Genomic DNA, 18344 nt, shown 5'->3' on the forward strand with positions numbered 1-18344 from the left:
TGAATTACAAGAAGTAGTTTTAAACCTTTGAAAGCTTTCCTAGCCTCATCTCTTGCATGTTCCTGACAGCACTGGGATCGGGGGTCATGCTGCTTCTCCTATGCTTCTGTTCCATAAACCAAAGCTCTAAACCCACCCATCGCTCAGCGTGAATGATCTTGCTAGCAGAGAGGGAGGACACCCATTGAAACACAAAGCATCTGCTTCTTTACCTTGTTGGGGAAGAAAAAATTCCTTTTGCTTTTCAAGTAGTTTGATAAGTTTCCATATTTGCAGTATTCAACAATCACCATCAGAGGCCCTGAGCAGAAGTCAAGAACATTTTCAGTGGCGTAAAATAAGATATAAGAAATAAGTTCTGAGGAACAGCGAAAATCTCTCCTGCACCCAACTAGCCCTAGCTCCCAGCATAACAATTATCAATACATTTTAATGGAGAGGACTCCATGCCTGAAGGACTCCAGATACCTTCACAAAATAATGGTGCTGAAAATTAGGGATGGGCCAACACAAAACCCTGGATGCTGGAAAAATGTGGGTTCTCATTAAAATTTTGACCAAAAGGAATGTGTAAAAAAGGGGAAGGGGCCCGCCGTTATTTGGGTAAATCTGACTCCGTGTTTTAGCTGAGGGTGGACACTGACAGAACAAGCCAACAGCTGGCCCTGGGGACGACATTGCAAAACCAACACAGCCAAAAGACTATTATCCAGAGAATATCTCAATCCACGTTTAGCACAGTACAAATTCTTTTACCGCCATTTTTTGTGCAAGCTCCTAGCAGGTTCACAATATTAAGATGATGCCCAATGTGTATCAGGATTTTCAGCTCTGTCATCAGAGCTTTGTATTCACTGGCTGTGGCTCCTTCTGCGAACACAAAATAAAGCCAGTGCATAAAGACAGTTTCATTTTGGGATCTATGCCACCGCCTGCCGATTGTCAAGGTTTTACACATGAAATAATTGTCATCCCTGGATACACTTCCATGTATTTGTGTTCTCTTTTCTACCCCTTCCTTTCCTAGCGGCCTTTTAATTGCAGTGAGACCCATAAAAGAATTAGTCAGTGCTAACTTCCTCCCAGTGTTATATTTAACAGTGTGTTGGCTCAGCTTTGGTGCCATGTAGGGGTAGGAGGGATGGTCTGGTAGACTGGGCTCAATGGACTTGGGATCAGCACCTGGCTCAAAAACAGACTTCCTGTGTGATCTCGGGCAAATCATTTAATTCACCTTGTGCCTCAGGTCCCCATTCTGTCAAATGGGGATAGCACTGCCTTCCATCACAGCTGTGATGAGGATAACATCCATGAGCGTGAGGTGCTCAGATACTACAGTGATGGGGCCATATAGACAGACAGATATGGGTATGCTACAGATATCTTCTCCCAAATCCCCGACTGGCTTTATGGAGCTGAAAATCAGTGTTTCGCAAGAATCCTAACTGCTATACCTAAAGCCATGGACTATCCAACTGACTATTCTTAGATCTTCAAGCACATAAATTCACATGCTGGCCAACCCATTCTGTTATGAAGGGTTAGATTCTGAGCTGGCTGACATAGGCTACCCATCCATTGGGATCAGGTGCCCAGGGATAAGGGACTTTGCACAGCTTCTTACTTCCCACCATTACAGGTGGGAGAGGAATGAGTGAAGTCTTGGCTCCAGGCACCTTCCCAACATGCTGACCAGAACTGCTGAGTTGGCATGGGGCTGACTGGGCAGTAGTTTATTGCTGGTGTAGGCCAGCAGAAACTTACCACACCTCTGGAGCAGTGAGGAACAGGAAGGAATTGTGTTACCCTGACCCACAATTCCTTCCTCCAGGATGCTCCCATGAAGCTCAGCAGCAATGCACTACCCCCTACTAAGGTATTCGACTTAGTAATGCACAACATTTTCATTACAAAATGAGCACTGTACAATATCAATATGGGACACGCTAAATAGATTAAGAACTGGCTAAATGACAGATTTCAAGAAGTGGTTGCCAATGGGGAATAATTGAAATGGGGTGTTTCTAGTGGGGTTCTGCAGGGATCAGTACTTGGCCCAATGCTAGTCAACGTTTTCATCAATGATCTGGAAGTAAAGATAAAATCACAGCTGATCAAATTTGCGGATGACACGAAGATTGGCAGAGTGGGGAATAATGAGAAGGGCAGGGCACGCAGACTGAGTGACCTGGATCACTTGGTAAGAGGGGCCCATTCAAATAAAATGTGTTTTAATACAGACAAATGCAAGGTTTTGCATCTCGGAACCAGGAATGCAGGCCAGACCTACAGAATTGGTGGACTGTATCCTAGAAAACTGCTTCTGAAAAGGATCTAAAGGTCATAGCGGACAAACAACTCGACATGTGTCCCAGTGCTGTGCTGTGGCAAAAAGGGCTAACGCAGTCCTTGGAGGTATAAACAGGGGAGTGAGAATAGGGAGGTGATTTTTACCTCTATGTGGCATTGGTGAGACTGTGCACTGATCTGGTGTCCACATTTTTAAAATGACACTGAGAAATTGAAGAGGGTGCAGAAAAGGGCCCCAAACATCATTTAAGGGCTGGAGAAAATGCCTGACAGTGAGAGGCTTAAAGAGCTTGCTCTGTTTGGCTTTTCAAAAAGAAGATTGAGAGGCAACTTGATTAGCAGGTAATGACCTTCACGGGGAGCAAATACTAAGTGCTAGTAAATGGAGCTAAAAAAGGCATAACAAAAAGCAATGGCTGTAAGCTGAATTAAAAGGAGAAATGAGACACAAATTTCTAACCGGGAGGGTGATTAACCATTGGGACAACTATCGAAAGAAGTGGTAGATTCTCTATCTCTCAGTAGGTTCTGTGGCCTGCGATGCGCAGAAGGTCAGACTAGATGATCATGATGGTCGCTTCTGACCTTAAAATCGATGAGTCTATACTGTTGGGCTTGACGCAGGGGTAACTGGGTGAAATTTAATGGCCTGTGTTATTCAGGAAGTCAGATTAGATGATATGAGGGTCTCTACTGGCCTTAAACTCTATGAAACTATGGGCTGTGTTCTTGGGATACACGGTAGCCCCCAAACCACTCTCCCCTTTCTATTTTTCCTGGTGCTTATACTAGTGGGGGCCAGATTTTTAAATGTCCTCAGAAGCAGCAGCAACCAGGTGCGTAGTGCTTCTGAGACCCTGGCCCACCGCACGTGACGTTTCATCAGCACTTTCACTAAGAACCTCGTTTTTCATTTTAGGGGCTCGCCATTTAGCTTGAAAACTCTGATCCAAACTGACACGTGAGCTATACAGCCTTTGTGGGGTTTCAGAATAAACTCTTGCTTTTGAATGACATGCAGAACAAGGCAGGGGAGAGGGAGAAAGGGGAAACCAGTGCAGTATATGTTCCAACACAGCCCTGCAGCAGAATACCTTTCAGCATTTTCACCGCAACTATTCTGCACGTGGGGGAATTTTTAATTCCAAAAGCAGCTGCCTCTACCACTTTTCCAAACGCCCCACATCCAAGTGACTTTCCTGTACAGAAAACAAATTGTGGAGATACACACATGTAAACAAACAAACTTGTGGTCATTGAAACCATTCATACATATTGAATAACAAACTGTGCTCTGCAAATCTTCCTTGGTATATTTTCACAAAAAGATAATGCTCTATCGTCCACTTTTTAATGGGCTCCCACAGAGGTGAGCCAGAATGTGGTCAGAAAAGGTGACTCTAAACAAATGGCACTCTTAGAAATATTTGCAGTATTGTTGTAACCATTTTGTTCCCAGATAAGAGAGACAAGGTGGGTGAGGTAATAATTTTTATTGGACCAACTTCTGTTGCTGAGACAAGCTTTCCAGCTTACACAGACCTGACAAAGAGCTCTGTGTCGCTCGAAAGCTTGTCTCTCTCACCAACAGAAGTTGGTCCAATAAAAGATTTTACCGCACCCAGCTTGTCACTCTTATCAGTGGATGTATGTTCACTTCTGAGCCTCTCTCTGCAGTTTGCTGACAAAACCAAGTTTTGTGTTCATCATTACAGCACTATTACCTCCGTAGCACGGGCCTGAGCCAATTCCCATTGATCTCACTGGGCTGCGGATCAGGCTGTAGAAGGGTAAGTTATATTCTGCCCAAACAGCCTAGTGCCATAGCCCAATTCTATCCAGACTGCGCCAACAGCTTTGTTTGGTAATCTTTATGTAGACCACACTTTTCTTATGTAAGGTACCAGCCGTGCAAATGGGACCGTTAAATGTATGTGAGCTGAGGTTCGCGGGGGTTTGTGACGGGAGATGCAGAGCCACAAACATTGGGGCACATGGGAGTGATCGCAAGGTTTCCAAACAAGCCAGTCCGCCCCATTCTGCAGGATGGCTGAGTTACCCCTCCCACCACACCTGCTCCTCAGGGAAGCGTTGGTCCTAATGCTGTAGGGTCAGCACGTGTCAGAGAGCCACCCGCTCCCCCACGTACCACATGCCTTCCAGCAATGTGGATGCACAGACCATTCCATTTCCCCAGGAGGGTCCCGATTTCAGGTGCTCTCTCATGGGCTCCCTGTGGGGAATCTGAAGCCCCTCCATCACCCCTCCCCCCCCCAGGCAGACGTAAACATAAAGTGGGGGTGAGACATACTACCCAGTTATCCTCTTAGTCTCTAAGGGTTACTCCACCCTGCTGAGAGCATGGAAACCAGAAATAAGTGGGTGATGCCTCTCACGTTAACTCCTGTCAGACCCTAGAGTGCAGAGGATGAAGTAGCTAGGGGCCGAGTGCCTTACAGCCCCTGCGTGTGTACTGGGGAGGAGCTGTCACAGAGGGAGCGGTGAGTATGGGGACAGCAGAAGCACCAGCATCAGTGGCAGAGTAGGGTCTGGATTTAGGGAGCTGGGCAGGCAGGACTGAAGCAGCCCCTCAACCCCAGAGAGGCAGCCAGGCAGAGGCTCCCCTTAGAGGAACCAGGAGTCTCAGGGTCACGCCTGCTCACGGCCGGTGGGCTCCAGTGCTATCAGTGGTGACACCATGGCACTTTCTGTGCTGTGGCTGAGATGGTGTTGCCAGCTTCTGCAATTTTATGACAAATCTCACAACATCCAGTGTTCTTTCTAAAGCCCCAGCTGCTGGAATCACAAATTGGTATGAGAATCTCAGCTTTTGTTTTTTGTTTTGTTTTAAAAAGAGTATGTTTCTAGCCCTCATGGTTGTGGAGAAGAGCTTGAAAACACAACTTGAGCACATCCTAAAGGCTCAGAGACCAGAAAGCGAATAAAAAGAACCCACATTTATTATTATTATTATTTATTATTAAAAAAAACCTCATGACTGTTATGTCAGTCTCAGGATATTTGGGGACCTGACTCATGATTTCTGAGCATTTGGTGCTGGCAATACGGATTTCTCCCTCTCCCTCCACTTCACAGTGGGGTCTGGGGTCCTCACTCCTCTTTCAGTGGCTGATGGAGGTTCTGATAGGTGACAGGATGTCAGCAAATAATATTTTTAAAAATCACAAACCCAAGTGTTTAACTTCAGCTTGATTTCTGCTTCAGTGTCACTAGGACTTAAAGACCCCTTAATGCTCATTAAACTTTATTTTTACTGATTTTCTAGCATGCCTGTGGCTGTGGTAGAACAATTGATATGATGGTGAGGGAACAAGGGCAGAACATAAAGACAAGTTTTTCATTCAGAATAAAAAGGATAGAATATGTAACAGGGAGAATGTATATTCATCAAATATGTCAACTGAGACATTGCATTACTTGTGTAAGATCTCTCTGTTTCTGGACCTTTAGTCTTAACAGATAGGACAATGCAAAATAGAGCCATTGCTTTGGTCACCACAGTTGTAAAATGACACACGTGCACATCCCTCTGCAGATGTTCAGAGCCCAGGAGAGTTGAGCTGTGCTCCTGCAGACCTCAGGAAGTAAGCAGAAAGGAGGGAATTGTCTGCCCACCCTTCCAGCCCAGCTCTCCCTGTCCTCTGTCAAGACTATTTTAAATAAGGAACTTCTAAGACAACCCTTGATAAGATGGAGCAAAAGTACAGATCTATGATGTAATCAGATCACATTGGAGTTTTACAAAAACAAACAAACACATAATTCCAAACAACCAAACATTAGAAAATCAAAATTTGGAGTAAATATTTTTGTCTAGGAACTGGCACAAAGTGTTTTAAAATATAGTAGGATCTCAGAGTTACGAATACCAGAGTTATGAACTGACCAGTCAACCACACACCTCATTTGGAACTGGACGTACACAATCAGGCAGCAGCAGAGACAAAAAAAAAAAAAAAAAAAAAAGCAAATACAGTACAGTACTGTCTTAAACACAAACTACTAAAAAAAAAAGGGAAAGCAGCATTTTTCTTCTGCAGTAAAGTTTCAAAGCTGTATTAAGTCAATGTTCAGCTGTAAACTTTTGAAAGAATCACCAGAACGTTTTGTTCAGAGTTACGAACAACCTCCATTCCTGAGGTATTCGTAACTCTGAGGGTCTCGTGTATTGCAAATAATGAACAAATTTGTGAAAACCAGTCTACTAATGGGCTGGTTCGGTAGAACATGTAGGTTCAGGATCAAGAATGCTGTTTAAAATAAAAAGCTACTTGGGCTTTCTACATCCAGTTTCTAAACCCAATCCCTCATAAGGATTTAGGGCTAGATCCACAAAGGGGTTTTGGTGTCTTCCTACCACTTTCGGCACTTAAATCCAAAATGCACACCCTCAAAACCCCTGCTCAGCTGCCACCTAAACTTGTATGCGTCTAAAGTCCCTGAGGGCGCATACATGTTTCTGCTGATAAAGTCCTTAAGTGCCTAAAAATTTGCCGCTGAGCATGTTCAAAGTTGGCTGACCCAGCTCACACCTGCAAGCCCCAGTGGGATCCTCATCTAGACATTGCCCTATCTTAGCTGCACAGCCTGACCCAGAAGGCACGCTCAGAGGCTGCCCGATAGATTTGGCCCTGTACAAAATGCTAGATGAGAAGGGGGTACCTTCCTTTAAAATTACAACTTTAGCCCAGTGGTTAGAACACTAACCCAGGATGTAAGAGATGTTCAAACCCCCTCTTCTTCCCCCCTCCTGAAGTGGAACAGCAAACTGAACCCAGGTGTCCCTGCTCTCAAGTGAGTGACCTGAGCTATCGGGTATTCTTGAGTTGGCAGGTTTTTAGGTACCTATCGCACTTTATCATTAGAAAGATAGGCACCTGGGGAATTTAGGCAGTGTGACAGTCTGCATCCCTATATTCACCCTTTTTACAAAACTACAATGGATTTTTTACAAAGTATGCCTGGTGAGGTATCATTCAAAAATTCATAATGTGCTGATCATTATTGTCCTGGTAAAATATGTGTGGCAACATTGTATGTAAAGTTATAAGATTCTACTGTATAACATTACTGAGGTTTAATCCAAGTTTAGAAAAGCAGGCACAAACCGATTCTTCAAAGACAAAAGGCACACTGATTCCTCTGCCAGGCATCAACAAAATCAGATGGACTATCACTTGGTAGGGAAAAGGGTATGAGCAAGAAATTTACATCTTGGCAAAGAAGCAGCTGGAAGTTCCATCTCCCCAGATTTTGTCTCCTGAACCCCAGCTGGAGATGATTCTCAAAGAAAAGGAAAAGGATAAAAGGGAAGAACAGAGGCCTCAAATGTTCTCTCCCTTCATCTCTACTCATGGCATCAACAACACCTGAAGGACAAGGAAATTAACACTGAACTGGGGGAGGAGTCTTGGCGGAAAGGATTCCAGCCAGTAAGATTGCTAAAGCATGTGGTGAGAGAAACCTTTGCTTTGAATTCATTTAGCTTGTTAAGTTAGGTATTAGTCTGCAATTTACCTTTTATTTCTTTGTAACCAATTTTGACTTTTATGCCTCATTACTTGTATTCACTTAAAATCTTTCTGCAGTTAATAATACACTTGTTTTATTGTTTTATCGAAACCAGTGTGTTTGGATTGAAATGTTTGGGGAACTTGAATTGAGACAACAAGGTTTCTATTAATGAAATGACGGACTTTATATGAGTTTGCATTGCCTAGGAGAATGCTGGGCAGTACAAGATGCACGTTTCTGGGACTGGGAATTTGCTGGTGTTACCCTGCAGTGTAATTCATAGTTGGCTGGCAATAGCACTCCTACAGTATATCTAGGGGTGATTTACATGCTGGAGGCTGTGTGTGGGCAGACAAGACGTGGTTGCTCTCACAGCAAAGCAGTGTAAAGGGCACCCCAGGTTGGAGAATTGAGGGGACACAGCTGTCCATCAGTCCAGACGGTACCCTGGGGAATATCATAGGCAGCTATAGGGTTAGGCAGCAGCTGAGTGAGGATTTTGAGGATCTAAATTTTGGACTTAGGTGCCTAAATGTGTATCCGCATCCGATCTGCAAAAATTGTCTGTGGCTTTGCAGGGCTCTAAAAAGCTCCACAGGTCACTACACAGCAAGCCCCCCATCCCCAACCGCCCCCACTTCTCCCCAGAGACCTTCTGCCCCGCCATACCTCCTTCCCCACTCTGAGTAGGAAGGCTACAATCCTGGGCCCTCGTGTGCAGTGCCACCCTCCCAGTGGGTGCGGAGGAGGGCTCCGACACCCCTATGCAACTGCGGGGGCTGTAATGCATGCAGACTTGGCCCAGACAGAGAGTGGCAATAACTGCTGTCTTCATAGCACGTGCCCTTGCCTCCCACTAGTTTAAATTACAACACCACACCGCTTTGAAAATGTCACTTGGCTCACTCCCTTCTGGGAGTTGTAGTTTACCTCCTCTGCCCATGCAAGCTGGGGACTACAATTCCCAGAATGTCCAGCAGGCTGTCCCCTGCTGCGTGATTCAGAGAACTGAGCTGAAGCCTGCAGGCTATGTGACAGATTCCTCATTCTGGTGAGTCTGTGCATCTAATCTGCTCTCTGCAAAAATGGTCCACGGATATAAAGCGGATACCTGTGGATTTGCAGGGCTCTAGCAGTTGGTGGTGTGCTCCAATATGAAGCTGTAATCCAAGGCACTACAACTTTTGTATCCACAGTAAAACTGTGTTTAATCAGTAATTGTAATTGGTTTCATCAGTAATAATCCATTTCCCATTTTGGGATAAACTATTTAGCCACCACTTAGAAAACAAATTTGTTGCCATTTAAAGCAGCATATGGCTTCTATTCTCCCTTTAATCAGTTTGAATGCTAGAAATATGTTTTCCCTCTGAACAGTAACCTTGATTTCATGATAATCAAACTGAATTGATAGCTAATTCTGTTTTGCATTATATTAAATTTTAGAGCAGATCGTGGATTCTCAGACTTTCTCATTGTGTGGAACACATTTTAAAATACAGATTGTGCCTTGGACAAACTCTCCTCCCATTTATGACCGTATATAATCCTTGTGACAACAGCCACGTATGTTTACATGCAAAAGTAATATTAGGAAAGTATCTAATTGACTTTTAGTGCAGGTTAGCAGATGAAAAGAAGGACCCAGTACCATGTGAGCTACCAACCCTCCACAGACCAGTGTTCAAGTGACCACATTTTGAGAACTCTGATGCAGAGAATAATGCAGCTGAACTTTGGTTAAAATTCTTCAAATTTGCTAACCCTTTCTGAGGCTAATCCAAACCCATTAAAGTCAATGGGAATTGACTTAATTGGCTTTGGGCCAGGCAGTTTCTGTTCAGGCCCCAATTCAGCAAGATACTTAAGCACACATCTAACTTTAAGTATGTGAGTGATCACGTTGTCATGTGCATGTCACTTTGCTGGAGCAGGGCCCCAATGGAGAGTGCAGGCAGAGGCTAATCCACAAGTCATTCTTGCTATATGCTGTTGCCTCTTAGGACCTGAGAAGGCGGGAGTTTCAAAGAGACTTTCAGTGAACATGAACAATTCGTGTGACACATTCCAGACGTTCTGTTGCTCTGTATTAGAGGATTCCTGTTTTAAATTATTGATAAATATGAAAGTTCAGTGTGTTTAAAAACAGGGTGGGAAACTCACTCATCTCTGGCAGAGTGAGAGAATAGCTGTATAGTGCATAGTAGGAGTGTGTAACTAGTGAAATTGTTTACTACATAGATTTCTGAATCTATACTCTGCCCGGTCCATCGGTGGCAAGAATTACAATGGGTCCCTGTATCACAACTTTAGCACTTTCATGGATGTCCTAAATTATGATTTATCACCATCATTGGTAAGGTCATAAGATACAAAATTATATCAATGCTAAAGGTACAGGGTTGTAACTAAACACAGCTATTTGCCTTAATGCACCAGAGTTTTACAATCTAAATTAGGGGCTAGCATTTAATTTCATTTCCATTCATCTAAATTGGGAGGATGTCCCCTGAATTCAATGGAGTTAGTATGGATTGGGTTCTGTAACACCTGTAGCCTCAGGGGGTGAGGAGGAAGTCCTCCTACAGCATTGCATGGATGTTACCTCAACAATACGGACTAAGGGATGAGGAACATAAGGCAACTGAGATATAAACAGAGAGTCTCCTCACACTGGTTACAATAACTATGTAAGCTGCAGACAAATAGCTAGAAAGGGAAGACACACACATCTGGGATTGGAAGGAACTATTATTATTCCCCTGCAGAGTTGCAAGGGTCATTGAAAGGTTGGGCCAACTGCCATGTAAATGGGACCTATTCATGTGCTAACCTAACATACCTTGCTGACCCAACTTTTCAGAATCCGGTTCTCATTCATTGTTAACATTTTTTACTTGTTTACACCAGTACTTTCAATTTTAACTAATTCCCCGTTCTCTTTTTACTTTTCACAGCTCACCTCCAAACCACTCTAAAAAACCAAAACCAAATCCCATTTCAGACAAGTTTTCCTTGGAATTTCAAAGAACTTTAGTTAATTCTGTTTCTACTTGATTCTTTCCATGTACTTTATACACATTGAACTCTCGATGCAATAAGACCTTTTCAAAGATGAGGGGACTCCCGACAAGATTTTATGCTTCGGCACTCACAAAATAATGTACATGTGTTAAAAATTACCATTAAAATATTTTGGCTGTGCTTATTCACATACTGGTCACCCTGCACCCTGTATAGCAGACAAATTAAGTGAGATCTGAATTGTGTGCTAGTGCAACGCACTGGTGAATGTGTGGCTGGATATGCACAGATCTCCCTCTGTGCCAAAGCCACAGAAAGTGTGAATTTGTTACAGCCCTCAGCTAGAGATCCATGTATCTTTAGCTCAAATAGTAGCAGGTCATGCTTTTAGATCTGGAGGTCCCTGATTCAGTCCACAGTGCGTCAGCCACTGTCACCTTAGCACGTTGGATTGGCTAAAGTCTAATTTGTGACTGAAAGGACATGTGGCCATGTTGCCATAGCTGAGATCGGTGCTGACGCTGGAGTTGGAGGCCCCTTAATATAAATGAGAGCTGCCAGCAGGGTGTTCTCAACTTTGCAGTTTGCACCTCCCATGGTCTGCCAGAGCTCAGACTCCTTCAGCTTAAAGGAATACTTCAAAACCCGTTTTTTTTTTTTTTTTTTTTTTTTTTCACTCAGGCATTCGAAGACTGGATGGCTAAGGGATGGAAGGTTCTACGGACATTTGTTTAGGCATGGCCAGTCCTTTCTGTTATCTCCTATTGTGCATTTTAATGTATGGGATAGGTGCCCCGTGCATAGGAGAGACACCGATAGGTCTTTTTATAAATTTGAAGAAAAGAAGTAAAACAGAGTGGGTTAGAGGAAAACGCAAACAGGACAATATGGGCTCATTTCTGCCCTCATTTGCACAGGCAGTTGCCCCTTTATAAGTGAGAACTGAATTAGGCTATGGGAAAGATGGATGCCTAAGGTTAGGCTCCTGAGTCCATAGTTAGGCTCCTAAATAATGATACCTAACTCTTGTATGGCATTTTCATCAGTAGATGAATAAATATGATAAATAAGTGTGAGGTGGGAATCTGGGAGGGTCCCAGAGTTTGGGCTGCAGCCCGAGCCCAAACATGTACACAACAACTAAACAGCCCGTTAGCCTGAGCTCTGTAAGCCTGAGTCAGCTGGCATGGGCCAGGCACAGGTGTCTAATTGCAGTGTAGACATATTCTTAGGCATTGCTGTAATACTTACAAATAACAGTACTACTAATAAAGCTCCCATGAATTTCAGGAGGGACGACTGGGTGCTCAGCATCTGGCCACTTATTTAGATGCTTCAGCCTGGACTCAGGAACCTAATTTTAGGCTCCCAGGTTTGAAAATCTTGGCCTGTGTTTTTACTTTATGTTCTATAGTATCTGAGTTCCTAAGGAATACATAACAGCCCAATCTGCACTACAAATAAAATGACTGAAAGTACTCCCCAGCTGGAGTCTAATCATACAGAAAGCCAGGTAATAGCAGTTTTAGATCTTGATAATAATTCACCTGAAGAACAATAACAGCTCACTAACAATCAAGTGTAGAGTTGCCCTGCAGATCTGCAATACATGGTGAGCTGCCTGTCTGTAGTCTCTAATTACAGACACATCCAGTTTAATAAACACAAAGGCAATGTGCTGTGTGTTAATACCGTAACAAACATATTACCTAGTTTCAGCCTTTCCCTTGCAAACTCCCACTTGCTGGCATCAAATGGAAGATGTTCACATTGTTCATCTAAGGGGACTTCATCAGGATCCATTATGATTGACAGGTAATTGGTCTTTATTTCAGAAGAATAAGGCTAGGAAATGAAGAACATTTCAAAGTCACCAGCAAATGGAAAACAGTAGTGGGCAGCAGCTTCTGGTTTTGGTGAAGGTTTGCAAGTTGATTATATCTGACAGATGCACGTAAAGCACCCCCCACCGTAAGGACGTATGTTTCACACTCCAATATACAATTGGTTAAAAATTCTGTTGTTTAATGTTGTGATATTTTTATTTTTATACCAGCCCTTTCTCCACCTTTTTCTTATACATGATGCTGTCCATTTCTCCAGTTAAATCCATATGAATTCTCACGCAAATAATTGCCATGGGATATAGACTCTGTACTTTAAAGAAGTAAGAAGTATTTTCAGAAACTGACTAACCACCATTGCTGAAAATAACTTTTGCTGAATGATGGTACAAAAAAACCCCCAAAACCACCCCCCAACAACCCCTCTACCACCCCCACTCCTCTCCACCCCCACTAGTACATGCAACAGATGGAGTTCAACTGTCAGTGTTTTTTTTATTTTATGAATTCAACAAAAAAAGGTCAGATGTGGTTTGAGCTGTGCAAGACTTGGACTTAGTCTGCAATACACTGAACTGTACGTTGCTCAGAAATTCTGGGTTGTCATTTCTGACAACTCTATTGGAATTATTGGGCTACTAAGGGAATTAATGAAAACCCAGATTCAGACAGATTACTTCAGGTCTTAATGAGTTTTTGGCCCAGAAAAGCATCCTCCCCAAAACAAACAAATTGCTGCCTTCCCATGAGAAATGTAAGGAATCGTCTTCCTTCTAAAGGTTTATAGCTGTACACCAGTTTACATTTTGAAACTTATTTTCTTCTGTGAGCATGCAGAGTTACCAACAACCTCAGCTAGATTTCTGCATAGTCCTAGGAAGCGCTTGTATTTGTGTGGAAAAGGAAAAATCTCGGCCTGTATAAAGTCTGATTTCATCGCTATGGGCTGGAAGTTGTGCAAGCTTCATGGAAATGAGCATCAGGGCGCTTTCCATCAAGCCATGCCAAAACAGCAATGGACTATTGTCCCCGACATCTTACACCCACATCCACATGCTTCCAATTCGTACTCAAGCTGCTCTGCAGCTTGCAGCTCACCTCCTCCATTGCCAGGAATTGTCCTCCTTCCTGCAAGCGTTTTCACTACATTGCTTAAAAGGGAAAATGCACACGCTGTAAGTAGGACCACCTCGGGCAGAGAAGCATGTTGAAAACTATGGGCAACTTCCTGACTCTTGTTTCAGCTGCCTTGTGCTGCCCAAAGCACCCAGTCAGCTTCCCTAAAAGGACAACTGAGGATCCCTCCAAAGGAGGGGAATCCTTAAGTGACACAAAGTCTGCAATATTTGCTTCGGACCTGCTGCCACTTTCTACAGAGAGGGTGTGCCTGGGCAGGAATGGGGAAAGGCCAGAGCACATGGTGCGCCAGCTGATCCGTATTGCACTTCTCCAGCTGGCACAACTTAGAAACAGCTCTTAGACTGTCACGTCGGGTCCCAGGATCAGAGAAGCAGATAAATGGCATAGAGCTGCTTTCTCTCGCCTTGGCTGCACTGAGCACCAAATCCTGGGCACTGCTGGAGATTCAGCCCTATATTTGTAGTAAAAGGGGAAGTAAAAGTGTGACACAGAGCAAATACATCTCGGGGAGAGGGAGGTGTGTATGACTTTAAGAAGATGCTCTATTTCTCTGACAGCATGAAATCGTTCTTGATGTGGTAGCTACTGTAGCTACCTCATTTCTGCCTGAGCCCTAAATATGAAGTTTTAGCTTAGAGCTAATTTTTATATTCCAGCCATAAATCTTTAAGACTAGGGATTTATAACAGAAACTTAGAGAGCCTTAAATAGACAATACTGAATGGAAACTTTTGGATGGGAAGAGACCATTACTATGTTACCTAGAAGTTGGCCTCTCTTGTTTTGTGGCAAGTCTGGGCAGCAAACCCAAACTTTCCTGCAGCTCTTTTTCCCATGGTTTAATTGCTCTTACAGTTAAGGTTTTTCATAATACTTAACCATTTCCCAACTGTTTAGTGCCATTACTAATTATTCTGTCCTTAATGACATGTGGGAATAATTGGTCCTTATCCCCTTTATAAGATCTCTTTACCTATTTGTAGTCCGTTATATTTCCCTTCTATCCTCACTCTTCTTTTCGCTAGACTTAAACGTGCCAGGTTCTCTTTATTTCAGTGTGTGTGTGTGTATGTGTGCGTGCACATATGTCTTGTAGGGGTGGAAAGAAAGGGAGAATACACATTGAAATACAGTGACTGAAACAATGGTTTTAAAGGTCTGATCCTGCATTCTCACAAAATCAATGGCTGTTTTCAGTGCCCAAAACAAAATGCAGCACTGGGCCTTAAATTGCCTCAGGGCAGGTTTACACTTAATAGACTGCATCGGTGCAGCTGCCCTGCCGGAGCGCTTAAGTGAAGATGCTACCACGCCAAAAGGAGAGCTTCTCCCATCAGGGTAGTTATTCCACCACCCTGAAAGGCGGTAGCTCTGTTGATGGGAGAATCTCTCCTGCAGACATAGCGCTGCTTACACCAGGTGTTAGGGCGGGAAAACTACGACACTCAGGGGAGTGGATTTTTCACACCCCTAAGTGATGTAGATATACCAATATAAGTCTGTAGTGCAGACCTGTCCTAAGATCCCCCCCCTTTTTTTTTAAGGCATGGGCTGAAGAGTACTCCTGGGGCATTCTGTGCCAAAAAATTAAAAATGCTGTGCACAATATTTTAAAATTCTGCAGAATGTTGCAAATTTTATTTCTCAAAATAACACACATAATCACGCCGGTTTCAATTATTGTGGTAATTTATTTCAAAATACCTGTCAGCAAATATGTGTGTAACAATACTGACACACACCCAAATCCCCCTGGGAGTGGAGAGTTAAAGAACCCCTATGACAACCCAATTCCTGTTTCTCTGCCCCCTTCCCTCCCAGAGCCTAGTCGGGGGGACAGATACCCACAAACCCTCCCCTCCGGAGCCCAGCTGTGGTGCCTCCCCCAGCCAATAAACTCAAGCCCTCTCCCCCCTGAGCCCAGCCATGGCCCCCCCTGCCCAGATACCCACACCCCCTCCTCCCCAGAGCCCAGCCATAGGGACTCCAGCACAGATACCTGCACCTCTTCCCCCCAAAGTCCAGCTGTGGAACCCTCCCTTGCCCAGACGCCTGCACGCCCTCCCCTGCAAAGCTCAGGGATCCAGAGGGAGAAACAGACTGATGCTCGGTCCCAGGCTTGCACAGAGTTTCCTGCGCACCGCCCTCTTCTTCCCTCAGGGCATGCTGGGAACTGCAGCTGCCAGGAACCCTCTAGCTCCCTCCCCCTCCCCCCAGCAGTGTCTTCTATGTGCAAGCTGGGCTCTGCCGAGTCCAGTGGCCCATAGTGGCAGCCAGCAGCACTGCAGCCCGTTTCTGTGGGGGAAAGGAAATTCTGCATGCACATTAATTTCTGCAAAATTCTGCATTGCGCAGTGGTGCAGAATTCCCCCAGGAGAAGAAGAGGCAACATCTTATAATCAGACTTTGACTTGATTTGCCTAAACTTGCTCAGACATGAAGACTGTAGGCCTGAGTGGTCTACACTTAAAATTTAGGTTGAGATAGCTACATTGTTCAAGGGTATGAACATGCCACACATCCTAGTGATGTTGTATAGAATCTGGGACACACTTTAGGATATTATGAATACCAATGTTGTAAAATTGCCATGAGTTGTGCCAGATATGCCAGGTGAGGTATCTGTGAAAATGTTATAATTTGCCAAGTCTGATAATCTTGATAATATGTGTGTATCATCTTTGTATTATGAGTTACAGATATGTAGGGCATATCTGTATTTCTAAATGATATCCCCAGACAGAATGGCAACAACACTGAGCCGGCTTGATGGCCCACCCAGGGCCATCAACTATACAATGAGGCTATTGAAAGGAACCAGGAACTACACCTTACAACTCAGCAAGGCATGTAGGGGCATGCCAATGGACAGAACTCTAAGGTTTTTCCATGCCATGTGCTGGACAGCTTGTGTCTGGAACAAAGGGAGTATGAGCCACATGGCAAAAAGAATATATATGCAGCTGCATCCTCTCCATTTTGTCTTCAGTCCTGCTTCTTACCTCTGGAGGAACTTGGCTACAAACTGAAGCTCTGAACAAAGGACTGAATGACCCATCCAAGCTGTGGATGTGTTCCAGAGGGACTTTCAAGCCAGCAAACTCACCAATACTGCTAAGAACCTGATATATGGACTTGGAAGTCTTTTTGTATGTATGTTATTGCTTTACCATTTGACATCTCTCTTCTTGTTCTTTCCTTTTTTCTTTATCATAAACCTTTAATTGTAGACACTAAAGGATTGGCTGGCAGGGTGGTATTTTGGATAAGATCCAAGCTAATATTGACCTGGCAATGTGTCTGGCCCTTTGGGGTCAGAAGAACATTTTGTATAGTGAGCAGAGTTTTAAAACAGTTTCTCACTGTATGGGACTTAGGTGCAGATTGGGTGCCAGAGAACTGGAATGCAATAAGGGGGCTGTGTGATTTCTTTCTTTCTTTCTTTTTTTCTTTCTTTTTTCTTCTTGATAACCAGTGTGAAGAATCAGAAGCACAGTCTGTGACTGGTTGGGGAGTTTAACTTTAGTGTTACCCACCAGTCTCGGGAGTACCTGCTCTCTCTTTTGCAACCTGCCCTGACCTTGGCATTTCCTTTGAGGGCTGCCCTAGGCACCACTGGGTCACAACCCCATACAGATGTAGCTGTGCTAACCTAACCTCCAATGTGGCCACAGCTAGGTCAATGGAAAATGCTTCTGTCAACCTAGTTACCGTCATTGGGAGGTGGAGTTCCTACAGCGACATAAAACCCTCTTCCATCGGTATAGGCAGAATCTATACTACGGGATTATGCCTACATAGCTACAGCGCCATAGCTATGCCGGAATAGCCTCTATAGCATAGACACAGCCTCGGTTAAACAAAGGTTACTTAACACCACTGTGGCAGTTTAAAGGGGCCTTAAAGTGGGCACAAACTACATTTTACATTCACTCTAAGGCCCTTTTACACGTTCAGATCTCTGTAAAGTGGCCTTAGTGCTTTTCTACACCCACACAGTTGTACTGGTTTCATTATAGCAGTGTAGTCAAAGGGGTACAACTTCCCTTAGGCTCCATCTCCAGCACAGCGCTTACAGCGGGGCAGCAGCACTGCTTCACCACTTGTGGTGGAGACGCTCTAAGCAGATGGGAGAGAACAATCCTGTTGGCTTAATAACTCCTGCCTCCGCGAGAGGCGGTAGCTATGTCCCGCAGACATAATGCTGTCTACACCAGTGCGTAGGTCAGTATAATTTACGTCGCTCAAGGGTGTGGATTATTCACACCCCTGAGTGCCGTAAGTTATACCGAAGTAACCTGTCGTGGAGACAAGGCTTTTGGACACAGTTATATTGGTATAAAAGTGCTTTATACCAGTGTAGCTACTCCTCTGAGGGAAGAGGAATAAGCTACGCCAGTACAAGGCACCTTTCATACACAGTAGAGGTGGTACTGGTACAGGCATTTCAGTAAAAACAAATCACACCCCTAAGTGACATAGTTACACCAG

The 18344-nt window shown here is 44.1% G+C and overlaps 1 protein-coding gene across 6 annotated transcripts in view; it reads right to left on the reverse strand.

The window, feature by feature from the left end:
* Positions 1–18344, reverse strand: part of FLT1 (fms related receptor tyrosine kinase 1) — a 137422-nt gene that overhangs the window by 16408 nt on the left and 102670 nt on the right. For 4 of the 6 annotated variants that reach the window (XM_043531337.1, XM_043531339.1, XM_027820351.3 and 1 more), the window contains 4 exons: positions 12579–12714; positions 3405–3509; positions 757–870; positions 213–301 (listed from right to left, as the gene is read on the reverse strand). In XM_043531337.1, the coding sequence (XP_043387272.1) occupies positions 213–301; positions 757–870; positions 3405–3509; positions 12579–12714 (444 nt within the window). The remainder of the gene's footprint in view (positions 1–212; positions 302–756; positions 871–3404; positions 3510–12578; positions 12715–18344) is intronic. The other 2 variants (XM_043531325.1, XM_037891686.2) reach the window with 2 other exon arrangements.

This window comes from Chelonia mydas, chromosome 1, assembly GCF_015237465.2.
Source record: "Chelonia mydas isolate rCheMyd1 chromosome 1, rCheMyd1.pri.v2, whole genome shotgun sequence".
NCBI classification, from domain to species: Eukaryota; Metazoa; Chordata; order Testudines; family Cheloniidae; genus Chelonia; species Chelonia mydas.